General features: G+C 37.4%; 3 protein-coding genes across 3 annotated transcripts; 1 reads left to right on the forward strand and 2 right to left on the reverse strand.

Annotated features, from left to right (window-relative positions):
* Positions 1-1,076: 1,076 nt before the first annotated feature.
* On the reverse strand, positions 1,077-4,249 carry LOC106301010 (protein HOTHEAD). The gene is made up of 6 exons (XM_013737311.1): positions 4,087-4,249; positions 3,255-3,645; positions 2,506-2,816; positions 2,045-2,430; positions 1,404-1,972; positions 1,077-1,318 (listed from the first exon to the last, which is right to left on the reverse strand). The coding sequence occupies exons 1-6, from the start codon at positions 4,181-4,183 to the stop codon at positions 1,264-1,266; spliced, it is 1,809 nt and encodes a 602-aa protein (XP_013592765.1). The 5' UTR covers positions 4,184-4,249; the 3' UTR covers positions 1,077-1,263.
* A 2,223-nt stretch (positions 4,250-6,472) lies between these two features.
* Positions 6,473-11,119, reverse strand: LOC106299143 (protein ROOT HAIR DEFECTIVE 3 homolog 1-like). The gene is made up of 22 exons (XM_013735276.1): positions 10,897-11,119; positions 10,505-10,654; positions 10,359-10,425; positions 10,182-10,284; positions 10,019-10,089; positions 9,843-9,906; positions 9,676-9,741; positions 9,541-9,588; positions 9,392-9,454; positions 9,261-9,317; positions 9,007-9,165; positions 8,869-8,937; positions 8,698-8,789; positions 8,530-8,608; positions 8,138-8,428; positions 7,798-8,060; positions 7,619-7,715; positions 7,381-7,533; positions 7,210-7,314; positions 7,040-7,134; positions 6,859-6,955; positions 6,473-6,761 (listed from the first exon to the last, which is right to left on the reverse strand). Exons 1-22 carry the CDS (start codon positions 10,901-10,903, stop codon positions 6,570-6,572), a joined length of 2,388 nt encoding a protein of 795 aa, XP_013590730.1. The 5' UTR covers positions 10,904-11,119; the 3' UTR covers positions 6,473-6,569.
* Positions 11,120-15,794: 4,675 nt separating this feature from the next.
* LOC106297910 lies at positions 15,795-16,805 on the forward strand. The gene has a single exon (XM_013734045.1). It carries the CDS (start codon positions 15,795-15,797, stop codon positions 16,803-16,805), a length of 1,011 nt encoding a protein of 336 aa, XP_013589499.1.
* Positions 16,806-17,350: the final 545 nt, after the last annotated feature.

The raw sequence follows: 17,350 nt of genomic DNA on the forward strand, positions 1-17,350 counted from the left end.
AACGAGGAGAGTAAATAATTTGTTTGTTGCCACTTATTTTCAAAGAACTAAACTTTCACCAGTTTATATACACAAAATGAAAATAAATATTAAAAATGAAGCTTGAAAAACCAAATTAATAAACTAACAAAACCATGCTAACAATCGATATCCTCTTCCCATCGGCGTTAACCAATACCATTGTTACACTAATATATTTATAGACAAATGAAAAATCTTCTCAAATCCATATTTCAAATTATTTCCTTTGAATAGACTATCAAAAGGTTGACTTGGTTAATCTGAAAGAATGCTGGAAACATTATATATTGTGTAATAAGTTGTTGCATAACACACATGAGAAAACAAACTGATTTTAAAAGTAATTTATTGAAAGATTTAATTTTATTAATACTTATATATTATGTGAAATGTTCTTTTATGTTAAGATTTATTGTGAAACTATTGTTAGAGATAATTGCATTGGCGTATCTATGATTAGTATCCATATATTTTATGTTTGTGGTTGTATGTCTTCATTTTCATCATGTACTTGTTTTAGTGCAACATAGGTACACACAAAGATGTTTTCTAACTTTTTACTTCCCACGAAAAAATCAAAAACTGTTTCTAAATGCTTATAGACGGCTTGTCAATTTCACATAGCTATGCATAACCTTATCTTCTATGCTAATGCTTGCTTTCTAGATTCAGTTGGTGTGGTTTACAAAATCATGTGTGATCGTGAAAGACCAAGCTGGAGACATCCATGTGTACAACACATGTCAAGTAAGCATTAGCATAGAAGATAAGTTTAGTTTTAACAATTGTCATGTTTGCTCATAGACTAAGTTCTTGTGGTTCACAAGATCACGTGTGACTTAAGTGATAAGCCTTCGAGCAAAGCTTTAACTTAATTCATCATCAGCTTGTTATGTAAAAAATTGTCTTTGAAGAACTGAGCCATCATTGATTTAGTGTTGGTTTTCCCTTTATTTAAATAAATTACCAAAATTATCGTATGTAAATTATATATTTGCTATAGGTTGAGAAAATTGTTAAAACTAAATCTGAAAAACAAATCAGGCAAGGCATGATAACATTCAGACAGAAACCATGATTAACTTCTCACACAAGCAAACAAATCTGATTGTTCTAAATAGGCTTACACACAGTTCATTACACAATCTGATCCTATATTTCAATGAATAGAATATCAAAATAACCAGAGATGGAGAAATTATTCAACGAGTTACGTTGTATGATAACATCTCAATTTGTAGACTAAACACCTGCCTTGTTTCCAAGTCTCTTTCGGAGAATCTTGACTCCCATGTATCTGCAAAGATTGACAACTTCTCTGTTTATATATTGAAGTTAAAGTAAACCTCAAATCCATTATGATACTATTGATTTCAATTTACCTTCCCATCATCATGACCGTGGCTTGAGGGTTGGTTCCAGGAGACTCGTCAAATGTGGAACCATCAATAACTCTGAGCCTGTTGACACCGAGAACTTTGCGGTCAGGGCTCACAACTTTACCCACAAGACAACCACCATGATAGTGCCATATTGTGACAACAGTATCTTTACAGAACTGAGCCATTGATTTGGTATCGTTCACTTGCTTTGGTCTTAGATTGATGTTTGCCTTGACACTTAAGCTAAGCATCTCGTGTACGTTTTGCTTGTCGCATTGAGTGTAGTTTAGGAAGCGTTTAGACGTCACAACTTTTGAAACCAGACGAATGGCCTCAACGCAGCGTTGGAGATCCACCGGGTGTTTGAAGTAGTTGAAGGTGACTGAAGGGTTGTCATCTACATTTGTGTTGAGCAAGCTCAAATGCCCTCTAGAGATTGGGTAAGCTAATTTCTCCAAGATGAAACTTCCATTGAATGCTTCATGAAGTTGGTATTTGTTTCTTCTGATGTAAGCTTGTGTTGCTTCTGGTCTTCTCTGCTTTGCAGGTATGGTGGAAAACAATTCATTCTGCAGAAAAATTCAAAGACCATTCACATACAAAGACGCTAATAAGGTATAAGTTATGTAGTTTATGGTTACCTTATCTGACATAACCCCATAGTGAGTATGAATGCTCTCAGGGGATTGTCCAAAGCCAGTGCTGGCTTCAACATACACACCCATCTTTGTGATTCCAACGGTCTGGATAAGTGACTGCTCTATAGGCTGCTTTGAAGGCACCAAGATGGTGTTCATCGGATTATCAGCCATTCCTTTCCCAACATGCTCGTTTTCTAGAACCAAAGTTATCTTCAGCCTCTGAAGCTCCTTCTTAGGTCCAATCCCACTTAACATCAGCATCTGTGGTGACCCAATGGCTCCACTGGACAAGATCACTTCACTTCCCTTTCTATTCGAGAGCAAAGCCTGGTGTTGATTACCATTCTCGTCTTTGAATATCACGCCTGTTACTCTAGGTCTTGTTCCTGCATTCAAAACCCAAAACATAAGTTCTTGGGTAACTTGAGAGTCACGCAAACCCTAGTTTATATCATTGGTACCAGATGTGTCAAAGACTATCTTTTGCACGATGGCGTAGATCAAGACTCTGAGCTTCTGAGGGTTAGCGTACGCGAGAAGCTCAGCGGCGGTGTGACGACGGCCGAACCTATCGAAGATTGTGCCGCCGATCTTGGTGCCGGAGACGTGATCATAAGTGAAGCCATTGAAAGGTCTGACTCCAACTTCTAAAAGACTGTCTCTCAGAGCTTTCTGCCATAACGTTAGCTTCGGTTGATGAACGATCTCTCGCTCCACCCATGGATACGACTCATTCACTAGCTTCGGATCCCACCCTGCTCGCTTCACGAACCTATACCATTCGAAAACGTGTAAAACATTAAAAGACGTGATCGTATAGCCCATTATCACACAACATTCTTGATCGGTGCGTTTTCATAGATGTAACACTGACCAATAATGACACGAGGCATGGATCAATAATGACACGAGGCATGGATCATATCAAGTTATCAAGTTATCAAATTAACTATTTACAATAATTTTTATCCAGTAGTAATTTAGTAAATACAATTATTTTTTAGAACATTTACGATTTAACAATACTAACTCATAAAATATATAAAAACATTGAAAATGTATTTTAAGTAGCAAACATTTCTAATAAAATATTTATATTTTAAAAACAGAGAGAATATATGATTTCTTTATAAATAACAAGATCTATTTCAAGCTTCACTATTCACAATCTTGTTTTTTTTTTCCTAAACATAATGTAATAATTACTTACGCAGCATCGGCTCTGGAGTAGAAACCAGCATTAATACAAGAACCGCCGCCGAGAACTCTAGCACGAGCGTTGTAAACGCCGTCAGTGGAAACAAACGCCTGAGACGCAGAGGAAGCTGACGTATCAGCAAGTCCTATGTGGAAGTTCCTGAGGAAAGAGACGTTTGCGTTTGTAAACGGAACGCCACCTCTCTCTAGAACAAGAACGCTGAAGTTCCGCGACAGCGTTGCGGCGAGGGGACAGCCTGCGGTTCCGCCTCCGATGACTATGTAGTCGTAGGTGGAGTCTCGACCGTTGGATGAAAAAGACGATGAGGAAGATGATGCGAATGTGCTGGCTTTATCGATGAACGTGTATCTATAAGGATTGAACTTCAGCTTCTGCTCTTTACCTACATAAAAAATTGTTTGTATCGTTATTTTATTAACTAGACAAGGACTAAACAAGTGCGGGTAGTTGGTAGAAGTAACTACACCATTAATGTCGTTAGCAGAACCAAACCCAACAAAAAAACATAATAGTTATGCGTAAAACAAGACTGAACTGTTGTTTGTGTCTTAATCATTCTAGATTCGGTCCTAATGAATCAAGAAACAGAGTTTCTCTTTCAAGAAATGAGTAACTCATGTAAAGTGATTATATAAAGTATATGACTGTGAACAAGTTCGGACATAAACTGATTTTGAGAAACATAGCTCCACAACTACAAATAATCGTCAGCAACTAAGAGAGAAAGAAAAAATATATATAGTTTACTTCAAACACAATACTAAGAAGAAACACATAAGTTAAAGTTTATAATGAGAAAGAATTGTGTGAAGAGAGGAGTTACCTTTAGAAGCAGTGGAGGAGAGAGAAGTTGGGAGAGAGATAAGAAGAGCAAAGAGAAAGAGCTTGAGAGCCATTGGAGACTGCAGAAACCAAAACATAGATTTATGTTTTTTTTTTGCTTCTGCTTCAACTTCTTATGTGGCTTTTGATGAATGGTCTTGTTTTGTGTGTACCTTCTCCTATAAATAACTCTTAGGATCCAACTGAGCGGTTGTTCAAAAAAAATGAGGATCCAACTGAGCAACTATATTAATTACACCTACATTTCTATATATTGTTACATAAAATGTAACCATTTTTACGAATTAGTTATACAAATTCATCGAATTTAGGTAGGCAACATCTCGGTAAAAAGTAAATAGTAAGAGAATGAGTTGATAAATACTACTCCTTCCGTTTCAATATAGATGATGTTTTAGAAGAATTATTTTGTTTCAATTTACGCGAAGTTTTGAGATTTTAAGGTTAACTTTAACTTTATTGGAAACTGCTCAACCAATTAGATTTTACAGTCTCTTTTATAATTGGTTAACAAATTTTAAAATTATATCTTTAAAATAAATTTTTTAGAAAAATGTAGTTTTCTTAATCTTTGTACACTAAGTCAAAACATCAAGTATTACGAAACAGAAAGCATAAGTTGGTGGTCTCACACAAACGAAATCGGGTCTTGACTCTTGAGTGTGTCCCATTTTTGTCGAAAATAGCAAATGAAAAGGGCAAGTGTATAATCTTACTTATTGAGTTGTTCCCAATTTAACTATAAATAGTATTTTTATAACTAGAAAGTTCTGGAACCATGAATTTTAACCATGTAAAATTTTCTATGAGAAACTCTTTTCGTTGTAAATCGAAAACATAACCTCCAAAATTCATACACGGTTAACTACGAGAACTAGTTGGTTAATTATAAATAGTCACCTAATAACAAACCTTCTAGCTAGTAATTCTAATATTAGACTTATTAGTACTTAATTATATAAGACTCATTGTCACGGAATAGTTTCTTGCGGAAATTAATGATAAGTACACTTCACTGGTTATTAGAACAGTCATTATCATTTACACTTTCATCTTTTATCAGAAACAAAGACTTAAGAGGTGTTGCTTTCACCGTTTTACCATGGTGATAATAAATCATTTGATTTGTTTTGACTATGGGACCAGTTGTAAAAATAATTTATTAGTATCATATAATAATAAAAACAATTGAAAGATAAAAAGGAGAGTTGTACAGCTTGTGTATGTCATTAATGGCGATATGAAACGGTTGAAATAGGAGGTCTGGTAGCCGTTGGATCAAAGACTTGATAGATTAAAAAGTGTTTCCATTAATCATGTTCACCTAACCAAACCAGCAAAAAACAACAATATACGGAGCCATGTTTTTGGCGAGTAGTTTTGTTTAGTAGATCGTAATTATGACCATAACTGTAAGTTAACAAAATCTTCACGAGTCATGTATATTTCAAAGAATAAAAAAAATTGTATTTTAGTGTTGAATTTAGAGTAGGAGCATTGATTAAAATGTTACATCGCATCACGTACGTTAGTCATATAGATCGCACGAGATTTTACTGACTTTAAACTAGTCACAAGTATAAGAACAAAAGTATACAAAGTAACTAAAAAATTTGAAAGTTTTATATAATGGGAATAGAGATTAATGAGTTTATATGTGAATGTGAACTATAATTTGTATGATTGGTTATTAATGGGCAAACCTTTTTAGACAATTTTTATTGTGCTTATACGTTTTTAAAACCTTTTGTCCATTACCGATCGACCAAAACCCCACAAAAATTGTTTGTAGACAAACTCAGTTAAACTCGGACAAACCATTTGACAGCTATACTCAGAACGACTATAACTACATAATTTGATTTTGAACTTATTAATGAATGTTTTTATGGAGGGAAAATAAATTTCATATATACAACAAAATCACTTGAATATTCTTACAAAGCTGTTTTGGTTAATACCTAGTAGGCTAGTAACCTACAAAAAGCTTATGGACATTTCTTAAAAGATAAATTCATTCTATAATATTATGGTGATTTTCGGTGGGTGGATATGCAAACTGTAAAGAAATGATGATAATAAATACACACACCAATCCCTGAGTTGGATTCAGAATGTGTATTCAATAGTTTATAATAATGGTTACAAAACTTTACCACTCAGCAGTTAATGTAAAGATTAATTTCTGCTCTCTTTTCTTGTGACTGGTATGTTATCCCGTGCTCCAACTTTCACGAAACTAGTTATTGAGATCGTACATGTAGTTATAGTCCAACTTTATTTTATTTTTACATTATAAGAAAAAAATAATCAACCAGTTCAGAATCAAATCATGCCACAAAGCTTTTAAGGCACTTGTTGTGTATAAAATACGCAGCGTTTTTTCACTCATGAGCAAGTTGATAAGTTTAAAAAACACCAAAGTATTAGAGATCAAACCTTTGGAGAGTAATAAGATTCTTCTTAATCTGTCTTTGAGGCACTTTTGTGCTCTGTTGGATTATCTGTTGAGGAAGCATTTGAAGAAGTGTTGTTACTAGGACGACGGTTCTCTGGATTAGCTGCAGGAGGAGCTTCTCCTTGTGCAGCAAGGTTCTTGACAAGGTTCATGATTGTGGGAACAAACTTTGCTGATATTGATATGATCCCTGGAAGCTGAAGAAACATAGGTACTAGTAAGTCCATGATTCATGAAAAAACTACTGCTACTACTACTTTATTGGGAGGTTGAGAAGATTGGTAGAACACTTACTGCACCATTGCGGAACTCGCCAGGGATATCCAGTTGCGTCCAGAGTGCTTTCAGAAGTAAGAAACCAACAAACAAGACACCAAGATATAGTGGGTTTCTGTCACAGTAAGAAGCAAAGAGGTTTCAGAATCTACATGCCATTCATCAAATATGAAACAATCAAATACTAGCTTTGATGGACCTTAGAAGAGTCATGAACTCGTTGAATCCAAGTATGATCAATGCAAAAATAGCCCATGGAGGGGGTAACCAGTTACTACCTCGCTTATTCGCTTCCTGAATTAGTATAACCAATTAGTATTCATAAAACATATATAGCATAGAGAAAACTTGTGAGTAAAGTAACCATGCCTGTGCAGATATGGCTTGAGTCACTGTATATTCTGTCTCTGTCTTGAACTGTCTCCATATAGATTTACAATGGACTGGTGTGATCAAAGTTCTTGATGATGGAATCTACAAAAATATTCAGATCAAGAATCAACTGAAGTTAAACACTTATTCGAAAAGAGTCATACGTACCTCATCCCAAGTGCTTGAAGCCAATGGATCAGATGCTGTAATGCTCTTTTTAGACGGTGTTGAATCCAAAAGAGCAACAGTTAGTGTCTTCTCAATGTTATCGGTTTCATCACCCAATCGCATTACAGCCATTACTGAGAGCAACTTCAAGGACTGAAAACAAGAAACCATAAGAAAGTGTTTAGAAAGACTTTCTCAAGACTTATAAACAAAACGTTAAGGGAAATACAAAACGTACAGCTGATCTAGCTGCTTTAGTAATTGCTCGAAGATCTTCATTTCCAGTCCAAACTCGTGGCATTGAATCAGCATCATTGCTGAAGATTGTAGCAAACCTGACAGAAAAGAAGAAGATTCAGACTCAAAACTTAAGTGTTGTTTTAGACTTGTTTTGAAAGGCTTACTATATATACATACCTATCTTTCATACGCATCAAAACCCTTCCAGCTTCTTCCTTTGCCTTAGATTCTATGACACCTCTTGAATACTCCTGAAGACTCTTCACCATTTTTTCTCTTGTTTCTTCTTCAATATCAAAAGCAGCTAATGCACTACTGAATCCAGAAACAGCAGTTTCAGTTTCACGTCCATGAAGCTTCTTCACTGTTGTCCACGTCTGATCACTCGCTCCTTCCAACAAAGCTTCCACCGGTTCTGACAATGCTTGGTGAAGCTTTGTCTGCAATTTAGAGTCTAAATCAGTTTAAAAAAAAAACATTGACTTGCTCCCCAAGCTTTCTTTATTCTTTATTTTACCTCGTATTGACTGGTAAGTTCAGATAACTTGGAAGTCCTCACAGAGGAAACATGAGCCTCAATATCACGGACTAACTTTTCCCTTACTTTGGCTGTGTCCCAATTAGCTTGTTCAATGATGGCACCTGCGCACTCTTCATCGAACTGGTCCATGCAAGCCTTGAGCCAAGTAGTGGAAGCTGAAGAGAACCCTTCACCAATTTCTAAAGCTTTATCAAAAGAAGCCTTAAACTTCTCAAGCATCCCCCATCTTATGTGTCCCAACACATCTTGAAACGCTGGATTCACAAGCTGTATAATAAAATTAACAGTGAGGAAAGCATATAATATCAGAACTGTATATAAGCAAGAGCAACATGTTCAAGAGATCCAATATTGTATTGTATTTTTACTTGGAGAAGCTTTTCTTCAAGCTGATGTCTCTTTGATGATCTGACACCTTCATCAAAGAATGTAGCCTCCCCATCATATCTAATAAAACAAATTAGCTTTTAATATATATAAAGTTTTTTGTTTTGTTTTGATGCGTGAGTAATCTTGGTTAAATTTGTTGTGCTTACTCTGATAAGCAAGAACCAAGAATAGAAGTAAGCCTCTTTCCAAAACCAGACACTGGACCAGCTTGCACCTCCTCATCAAGTTTGCGCCAGTCCTGTAAACAAAAGCAGAAAAGGTTAGTTAGTGACCATAGGACTAACCAAGAGCTTCAAACAATGTAGAAGAGACATTACCTCGTTTGTAATGAAATGGGCAAACTTCTCATTTGAGATTTCTTCGCACCGGACAGTAGCTACCATGACCTGCAAGAAGATTGAGCTCGGAGAGAGTGTAAAAAAAAAGTCTAAAGGTATCATTCATTATAAGGTTACCTTGTGAGCAGGAAGGTCAAGATCCTTATTCTCTTTGATGACTCTCCAGATTTGATCAGCACTAAATGCAAAACCTGAGGCTGGAATCACTCCTCTTCTGTCTCCAGCAAGACCACCCGGTGCAATAGAATGCATGAACCGTTGTCTCAAACTAGCAACCTAAGTTTCAAAACACAAAATGAATCTGTCTATAAAAGCATGACAATTTGGAACACTCATCTATAGGAAACATGTCCTCGCACACACATGCATACCTGCTCTTTAAACTGTTCTTCCTTCTCCTCATAACTGGAAAGAGCAACAACTTCAACCTAACCATCAAAAGAGAGAAACAGCATGAAGTATCTGTAACAAACAATAGGTCTAGTTGTAACATATAACATACGTTGAAGAAGTCACTCATAGGAGTTTCTTTGTGTGCCTCAGGCTTTGGAACAGAGTCCCATATCTGCCAATATAAAGAACAAATATATGATCAGCTGGCTTTCTATGGATATCAATTTGGAATTAGCTGAAATTCACTTCTTTTTATACCTTCTGAATATCTTCCCTTAAGACAGGCTCTAAGTTTTCCAATGGCGTCTGCATCCATAATCACATCAAGAAAACAACGTATGCTACTTAATAGTAATGTAAACATAATGATAAAGGAAAAAGAAAAGAATGTACCCTGGTTTTATCTCGTATTACAAACAACATTGTTGTTTTACGTGGACTAAACAACCGCATCATAACCTGTTAAACACAACTCCAAAGATTCAAACCCAAAAGAAAGAAGATATGTTTTTTATACACTAAAGAGTTAATAACTCTTTTTGAGCATCACAAACAAATACCTGAAAGACAGTTTTCAAGAGAGGTTTATTAGCAGCTTGTTCACGGCCAATATCGTGACACCACCTAAAAAAACACAACACAAAGCTTGAGAATAGGTAATTATATACTTTTCTTTCAACAAAAGTGAAAGCTATTTGCAAGTTGATTTACTAGAAAGTTTCTACTAAAATCTTACATATTGATCAAGACGATATCTGAGATGGCAAGAGCAAAAAGAGCACTTTGTTTCTCGAATGCAGTATCATCCTGATTGGTCAAAAGAGGACACCATTTATTGAAAAAAAAATACAATGTCACACACGCTTAACCAAAATGGTAATGGAAGGAAAAAAAAAAACCTCTCCTCGCTCTCTTCCATCAGTGCCCTCCAAGTCCATTACAAGGGTGCAAGGCTCTATACCGGCACATCTTGCAAGCCAGATACCTTTTGTGGTCTGAGACCTATAGAAAAATTCTTATTCAGGCGACAAAATTTCATAAAAACCATATGCAAATACTATCAGATAAAAACACACCTTCCCTTAAATGCATCCATCTCCATAAAGTTTGTTCCAAACAAATTATTCAACAAGGTACTCTTCCCTGTGATATCAGAAAAAACTATTCTTAATTAAAGATTCTGAGTATTACAAAATTATCTCCTCTCTAGAAGAATGCATACCGCTGCTTTGAGGACCCATAATGGAGACAACAGCATAGGAGAGGCCACACTCTCCTAGCTTCACCTCTTTGATGAAGTGATCTATGCCAGAGACATTGTATGTACCATCTCCATCAATAAGCTGTACAGAACAATTTCCCTCGCTCTTATCTGCATCGATAGTGTGATGAAACGAGAGCAATGACTCATGTTTTTATGTTATATAGGCATGCAGACCCATTATTTTCTGAAACCTTAGCAATGATATTCTTTCTCAAGAGAAGAGAGAGACAAGACTCGTATGTAGTAATCTACATGGATCTATCAGAACATTTCTTGGCGAAAGCCGAAGAACCAACCATCAATCAAAAAGCATAACTATAACAATGGAAACAGTGAAATAGAAAAAGTACCCATCATATGACTTTCTGAGACGGAATATTCTCAAGATCAGAGCTTTCACGCTTTGCGGATCTTTTCTTCAAATGCTTCCCTTTCTCTGTTTTTGCATGTTAGTCATTCTAGGTTAGAACTTAGACCTAACTTTCTTTATACGTTTTGCTTGGATAGGGCAAAATCAAGGAATGAAAGTTTAGAACTTTAGATCTCCTCTACAAATTTGTTGGGAACACATCAAAAACCAAACCTGAAAATAATTTGTATACCATTTAATCCAGTTAAGAATAATTATTCTTCTATACACCAGCAACACCTCTAAAAATAGACACAAACACTCCTATTCCTAAGCCACATCTTACTAAGTTTAGTCATACTTAGCTTAATGTACAGTAAAAACATTATTATGATTTTTTGAATGGATACAATTGGGTATAAGTATTAATATCGGACATATGTAGATGATTCTATAAAAGATAAAATATTAATATAAATAAAAAGAGACTGTCAAAAAAAAAGAGAAGAAAAAAAGAGAAGAAAAAAAGGAGAAAGGAAAAAGATTTTGGAAACTTTCAGAATAAAAAGCTTGATGCCATTTGGTTTTTATGATTTATTTAAACTTCTATATTTAAAGTTGAACAATATATCTTCAAATTTGAAATAATACAATTCATTGATTAATTTTGAATCATGAAATGAAATACCATTTGAGTTAAAAAAAATTCAAAATAAAGTAAAATATAAAATGAAGCACCGTTGAAAATAGTCTAACTGCATTATTAATCATTGTGTTTTGAATTTTAACTTCAAAAGTTTAGCAGTCATACAGATCCAATGGTCCAGAAGCTATTTCTTAACTGGGTGAAGTAGTTCCCGTTTCATTTTCTGTTTCTTTTTTCCTTATTTGTCAAAATTTTGGATAAAGATTGCTTAATTCAACCGACCCAGTATCAATCCAAATGGCTAAACCTGAAACCAGAAATTTCATTTCAAACCAAACTAAAAATTTGTCATAGTGTTTGTGTTTAAAACACCAACAGAGAGCAAACTCGGTTTGAGGAAGATAAATTGACAAGTAAACAACACACTGTTTAACCATAATAACGAAAGCACATACCAGTAAAATTATATGTTGTAGTCAATTATGAAGATAAGTTTATGATATTCTTTTCTAAAGCGCAGAACATTACAACTTCAAAGTTTGTTACAAATTTCAACATATAGAAGATTTAGATTAGACACCAACCAAAAAGATTTTTACTTAGATTACTGAATATGTCTTACCCTCAACGATGTAGTAACTTCAATCGAATGTAAAATGACAGGCACTTGAACACCTTGATAGAAATGACAACTCTTTGAGCATCTCAAGTTTCTTGACCGGATCATAGATGAAAAGGTGATAGTTACCTTCTTTAGACATTTTGCACTTCTAAAAATGACAACTCTTTGAGTGCATTTAAGAACCAGAATATATGAACCAAATATCGTATTTCAATAAGAATGCTCTCTTATTAATGCTTAAGAAACTTCTCAAAACTTAAACTCTTCAATCACACAAATATCGAATGTAAAATGACAGGCACTTGAACACCTTGATAGAAATGACAACTCTTTGAGCATCTCAAGTTTCTTGACCGGATCATAGATGAAAAGGTGATAGTTACCTTCTTTAGACATTTTGCACTTCTAAAAATGACAACTCTTTGAGTGCATTTAAGAACCAGAATATATGAACCAAATATCGTATTTCAATAAGAATGCTCTCTTATTAATGCTTAAGAAACTTCTCAAAACTTAAACTCTTCAATCACACAAATCACATATTATGTCACACTTTGACATCTCCATATATATAAGCTATAAAGTCCTAAACACACTAGACAAAAGTTAATTAGATAACTCCTAATCATCAAGGACTTTCCTATTTCCTAAATCCATACTCGGTTAGGAAATATATAGCTTAATCTTCAAGCTATTCCAAGCTTATCCCAACATTCTCCACCTTAAGCTTGAATTCATCTTCACACACATTTTGAACTCCAATCAAACTTCTCATCTCTTTGAACTTGAGTTTTCCAAGTGACTTCATCAGTATATCAGCTCGCTGTTCAATACCCGGAATGTGCTCTACCTCTATTTGATCATTCTCAACACATTCTCGTATGAAGTGGAACCTTCTATGTATATGCTTACTACGCCCATGGAAAACAGGATTCTTGGTTAAGGCTATCGCCGATTTATTGTCAACCCGAATGGTGACTTTCACCAAATTTTGCCCAACAACTTCACCAAGCAACTCTTGAAGCCACACTGCTTGTTAGCCGCTTCTGTCGCAGCCATAAACTCGGCTTCACATGAGGAAAGTGCAACAATCTCTTGTTTCTGTGAACACCAAGTTATAGGGCTTTCATCAAGATAGAAAACATGGTCGTGTGTGCTTCTACCGACGTCCTCGTCAACATTGTGTGAACTATCACTAAAGCCTATGATCTCTTGCTTCTTGGACCTGACGAATTGAAGGCCTAGAGATGTTGTTCCACGTAAATATTTGAGTACTTGCTTCAAAGCTGCTCCATGGGACTCTTTCGGTTCATCCATTTATCTACTGAGTATTCCAACACTATAGGATAGATCCGGACAAGTGTGTAGAAGATACCGAAGACAGCCAATGCTCCTTCTATACTCATGCTCATTAATGCCCTTTTCTTGACTCGACTTAGAAAACTTGACGTTTACGTCCATGGGAATATGCGTGAGGTTACAAGCATTCATTCCGGCTTCTTCAAGAATTTTAACAGCATACCGGTCTTGACTCAACGAAATACCACCCTCATGCTGATTAACCTCAATACCTAAATAATAGGTTAGCTTCCCAAGATCACTCATCTCGAACTTGGTTGACATCTCCCTTTTAAATGTATGGATGAGTTTGTATGAGTAGCCCGTGACGAGTAAATCGTCAACATACACAATCAGAACTTCTTTCTTCTCCTCCTTGCGGTAAGGAGATGGTTCTTTGGAGCATCTCTTAAAGCCAAGCTCCCGAAGAATCCCATTGAGCTTCACATTCCAAGCTCTCGGCGCTTGTCTCAAACCGTACAAAGCTTTTCTAAGTTTGTATACTTTGCTTTCCTTCCCTTTGACTATGAACCCTTCCGGTTGAGTTACATATACATCTTCCTTTAGCTCACCATGGAGGAATGCTTTTTTAACATCAAGATGATGTATCTCCCATCCTTTCGAGGCCGCGAAAGCAATCACTAACCTAATGGTTTCAATTCGAGCAACTGGAGCAAAACCTTCGTCGTAGTCAACACCGTGTCTTTGAACATAGTCCTTCGCTACCAGACGAGCCTTGAACTTACTGATGCTCCCATCGGCATTCCTCTTTATCTTAAATACCCACTTTGAACCGATTGGTTTTACTCATACCGGAAGGTCGACAAGAAACCACATATCATTCTTTTCTATTGACACAATTTCATCCTTGCAAGCATCAGTCCAGACCTTGAGTTCTTTAGCTTCATTGTAATCCCATGGTTCTTCGTTTAGACTTAACAATAATCGCTCTCCCTCTGCTTCTGCCAGCAATATATAGTCATCAAGGTAAGCGGGCTTCGAGCTTACCCTAGCTGATCTTCTTAGTTGTGGATGTTCTTCTTCTTCATTATCGACCTCTTCTTCTTCAGCCTCCTCTTCGTCATCAACTTCAATTAGGCTCTTGTTTTCCCTTATCGCCTGATTATCATTCATATTTGTTTCATCATCTTGAAAGCTTCGTATATCAAACTCAAACGAGTTTGAACTAGTGCTCTTGCTAGTATCATCGGAACTCCAAATCCATCCTTTATCTTCATCAAATATAACATCCCGGCTCACCACTATTCTCTTGCTCACGGGATTGATCAATCGATATGCCTTAGACCCGGGCTCTGTTCCTAGATGGACGCATAACAAACACATCCCGGCTCACCACTATTCTCCAAGTTTGGTTTCTTGTTGCGCAAGGCTTCATAAGGCGTCTCCCCTGTTAATGATCTTATGGTGATCCGGTTAATTAAGTACGTAGCATGTCTTGTAGCTTCTCCCCATAGCCAGGTTGGTACGCTCATATGCTTCAATATGTTCCTCGTCATCTCAAGTAAAGTTCGATTCCTCCGTTCAACGACCCTGTTTTGTTGAGGAGAGTACGGAGCCGTTAAATGTCTGGAAATTCCGTTTTCATCACAATAACGATTGGGTCTTAACATCAAGATGATGTATCTCCCATCCTTTCGAGGCCGCGAAAGCAATTGCTTTCGGAAACGGTGCCCGAGTTTGCTTCCCGAGTTTGCGTCCTGAACGTTGCGTCTTGTCTTGTTTATGTCGAGCGGTTAAAAGCGGACAAAAGTTCTCTCCCAGGCACGATTATAGAGGTTGGTTATTAACCGCTGACACAATCTGCTACCTGCCTTTACCCGCAAGTTTCTTTCCCCTTTCTGGTCTGAAACTTCTGAAAAGTTCAAACCATTTTCAAATTATTCCCCTTCTCGTCTTTACCCAACGGTCTCTAGGAAGTGGCCAAAAATTCTCCGGGTTAAGAACCCGACTTTGCTCGGAGGGACCGCCGGAAATCGCCTTCTCACCACTGCGAACCACCTCCAGCCATGAAAACCACCGGAAAGACCCTTTTCTGCACAAACCACCTCATGTGAGGTGAAGCTAGGCACTAACTCGATTTACAACTAGGAGGAACGGATTCGTTTTCCAGTTGTTTTCTGTTTCTGGCCTGTGGCTTTCCCTACGGCTGTTTATTGTGTGTAGTACAGAGTTGTACCCCCGAGAGAGGAGACTTCAATCTTTGTAGATTGACTAGTTCACAATCTTCCAAATCTCAAGATATGTTTCACAGCTCCTTCAGTCAACAACTAAGATGCATAGGAGACTCTCTTCTGCCGAAAAAGGAAAAGGACTAGCCCTAACCTCCCAAGAAGAGGCACCCAGGAAAGCTAGAGTACGAGTCACAACTGAGACTCCGGATAACTCCGCTCGATTCCGACAGCTCAACCTTACCTTGATAGGGAAGGTAACAAACCCATCAGTTCAAAAGGTCTGGACCCTCATTCCTTTCTTCACCGACTTGTGGAAAACAGAAAGAAGACCTGTTGGCTCAGATTTGGGTCAAGGCCTATTCCAATTTCAATTTGAAGAAGAAGCTGACCTACTAGGGGTTTTGGAAAAACGCCCCTACCACTTTGCTAAGTGGATGATAATATTGCAAAGATGGGAGCCAACTATCTCCCCGTCGTTCCCATCACTCATACCTTTCTGGATTAAGGTTCAAGGAGTCCCGCTTCACCTATGGACTGAGGCCACTATCAAGTCCATAGGAGAGGACATTGGAATGTCCGAATCACTCGAGATTACTTCTCTGGCCATCCGAATGAGAGTTCATGTCAACGGAAGACTCCCATTAATCAAGTCTTCAGTAATTGAGTATGACAATGGAGATGAGGTCATAGCAACACTGGTCTACGAAAGACTTGAAAAACATTGCTCTCAATGCAATAGACTGGACCATGAGCTCAAAGATTTCCTCGAAGCAAAGGCACTAAAGAAAGCAAGGGCTCTTGCGGCACCAGAACTCTCTACAGGGAGCTACTATAAGGAAGACAGATCAAGAGAAATGATGGCCCACTCTCTGCAACAGACTCCCCGTAACTCTGGAAACTATCGCCCCAAAGAACCCTACCAAAACAGAAGAGATCTGAGATATGAGGTCCTCGACCGTAGGCACCAACGCCTAACAAAAAATAGGAGTATCAGTAGGAATTTAAGATACAAGAGGCAGGAATGGCAACCAAAAAACGCTAATAGCTTACGTAACTTGGGAAGAGAGGACTCCCGAGATAGAAGAGATACCCACTCCGCGTCTCAGAGTTGAGCCTGAACCTGCAAATCACCAAAGACACTATCACGAGGAGCACCATCAAGTTCACGAATCTCCAAGTAAGATACGGTCCCCCCTCTCCCCTACTAGGACTGACACTCGACATGGAGAAGGATCAAGCTCTCCAAAAAACAATCAGAACCAAACTGCAAGAGGGACTCCTCTTCGTTTGGCCCCACCAAACTTACATGATGAGTTTCTACCTAAGGAAGCAATGGAGGAAGCTTTAGGGGAGCTTCGAGACGTCATGTCACAGTACACCTGTTGTGTGGACCCTACAGAAAGTGCGGCAAGGAAAGAACGGGTGCGTCAAGCCGAAAACCAGGGTGAATTGGAGGAAGCGGCGGCTCGTATGGTCCATAATGTGCTGGAAAATCAAAAGAATGATGATGGCCCACTGCTCCAGAAAACTCCTCAGGGGAGGTTACCGATAACTCAAAGACTAGGACCAATACTGATCAGCCCTAACCAATCAACAGCAGAGGCAAATAACTCCACACAGGAACGTGTTCCGGCTACCCTCCGGTTGGGACCGATAA

This window comes from Brassica oleracea, chromosome C6, assembly GCF_000695525.1.
Source record: "Brassica oleracea var. oleracea cultivar TO1000 chromosome C6, BOL, whole genome shotgun sequence".
Classification (NCBI taxonomy): domain Eukaryota; kingdom Viridiplantae; phylum Streptophyta; class Magnoliopsida; order Brassicales; family Brassicaceae; genus Brassica; species Brassica oleracea.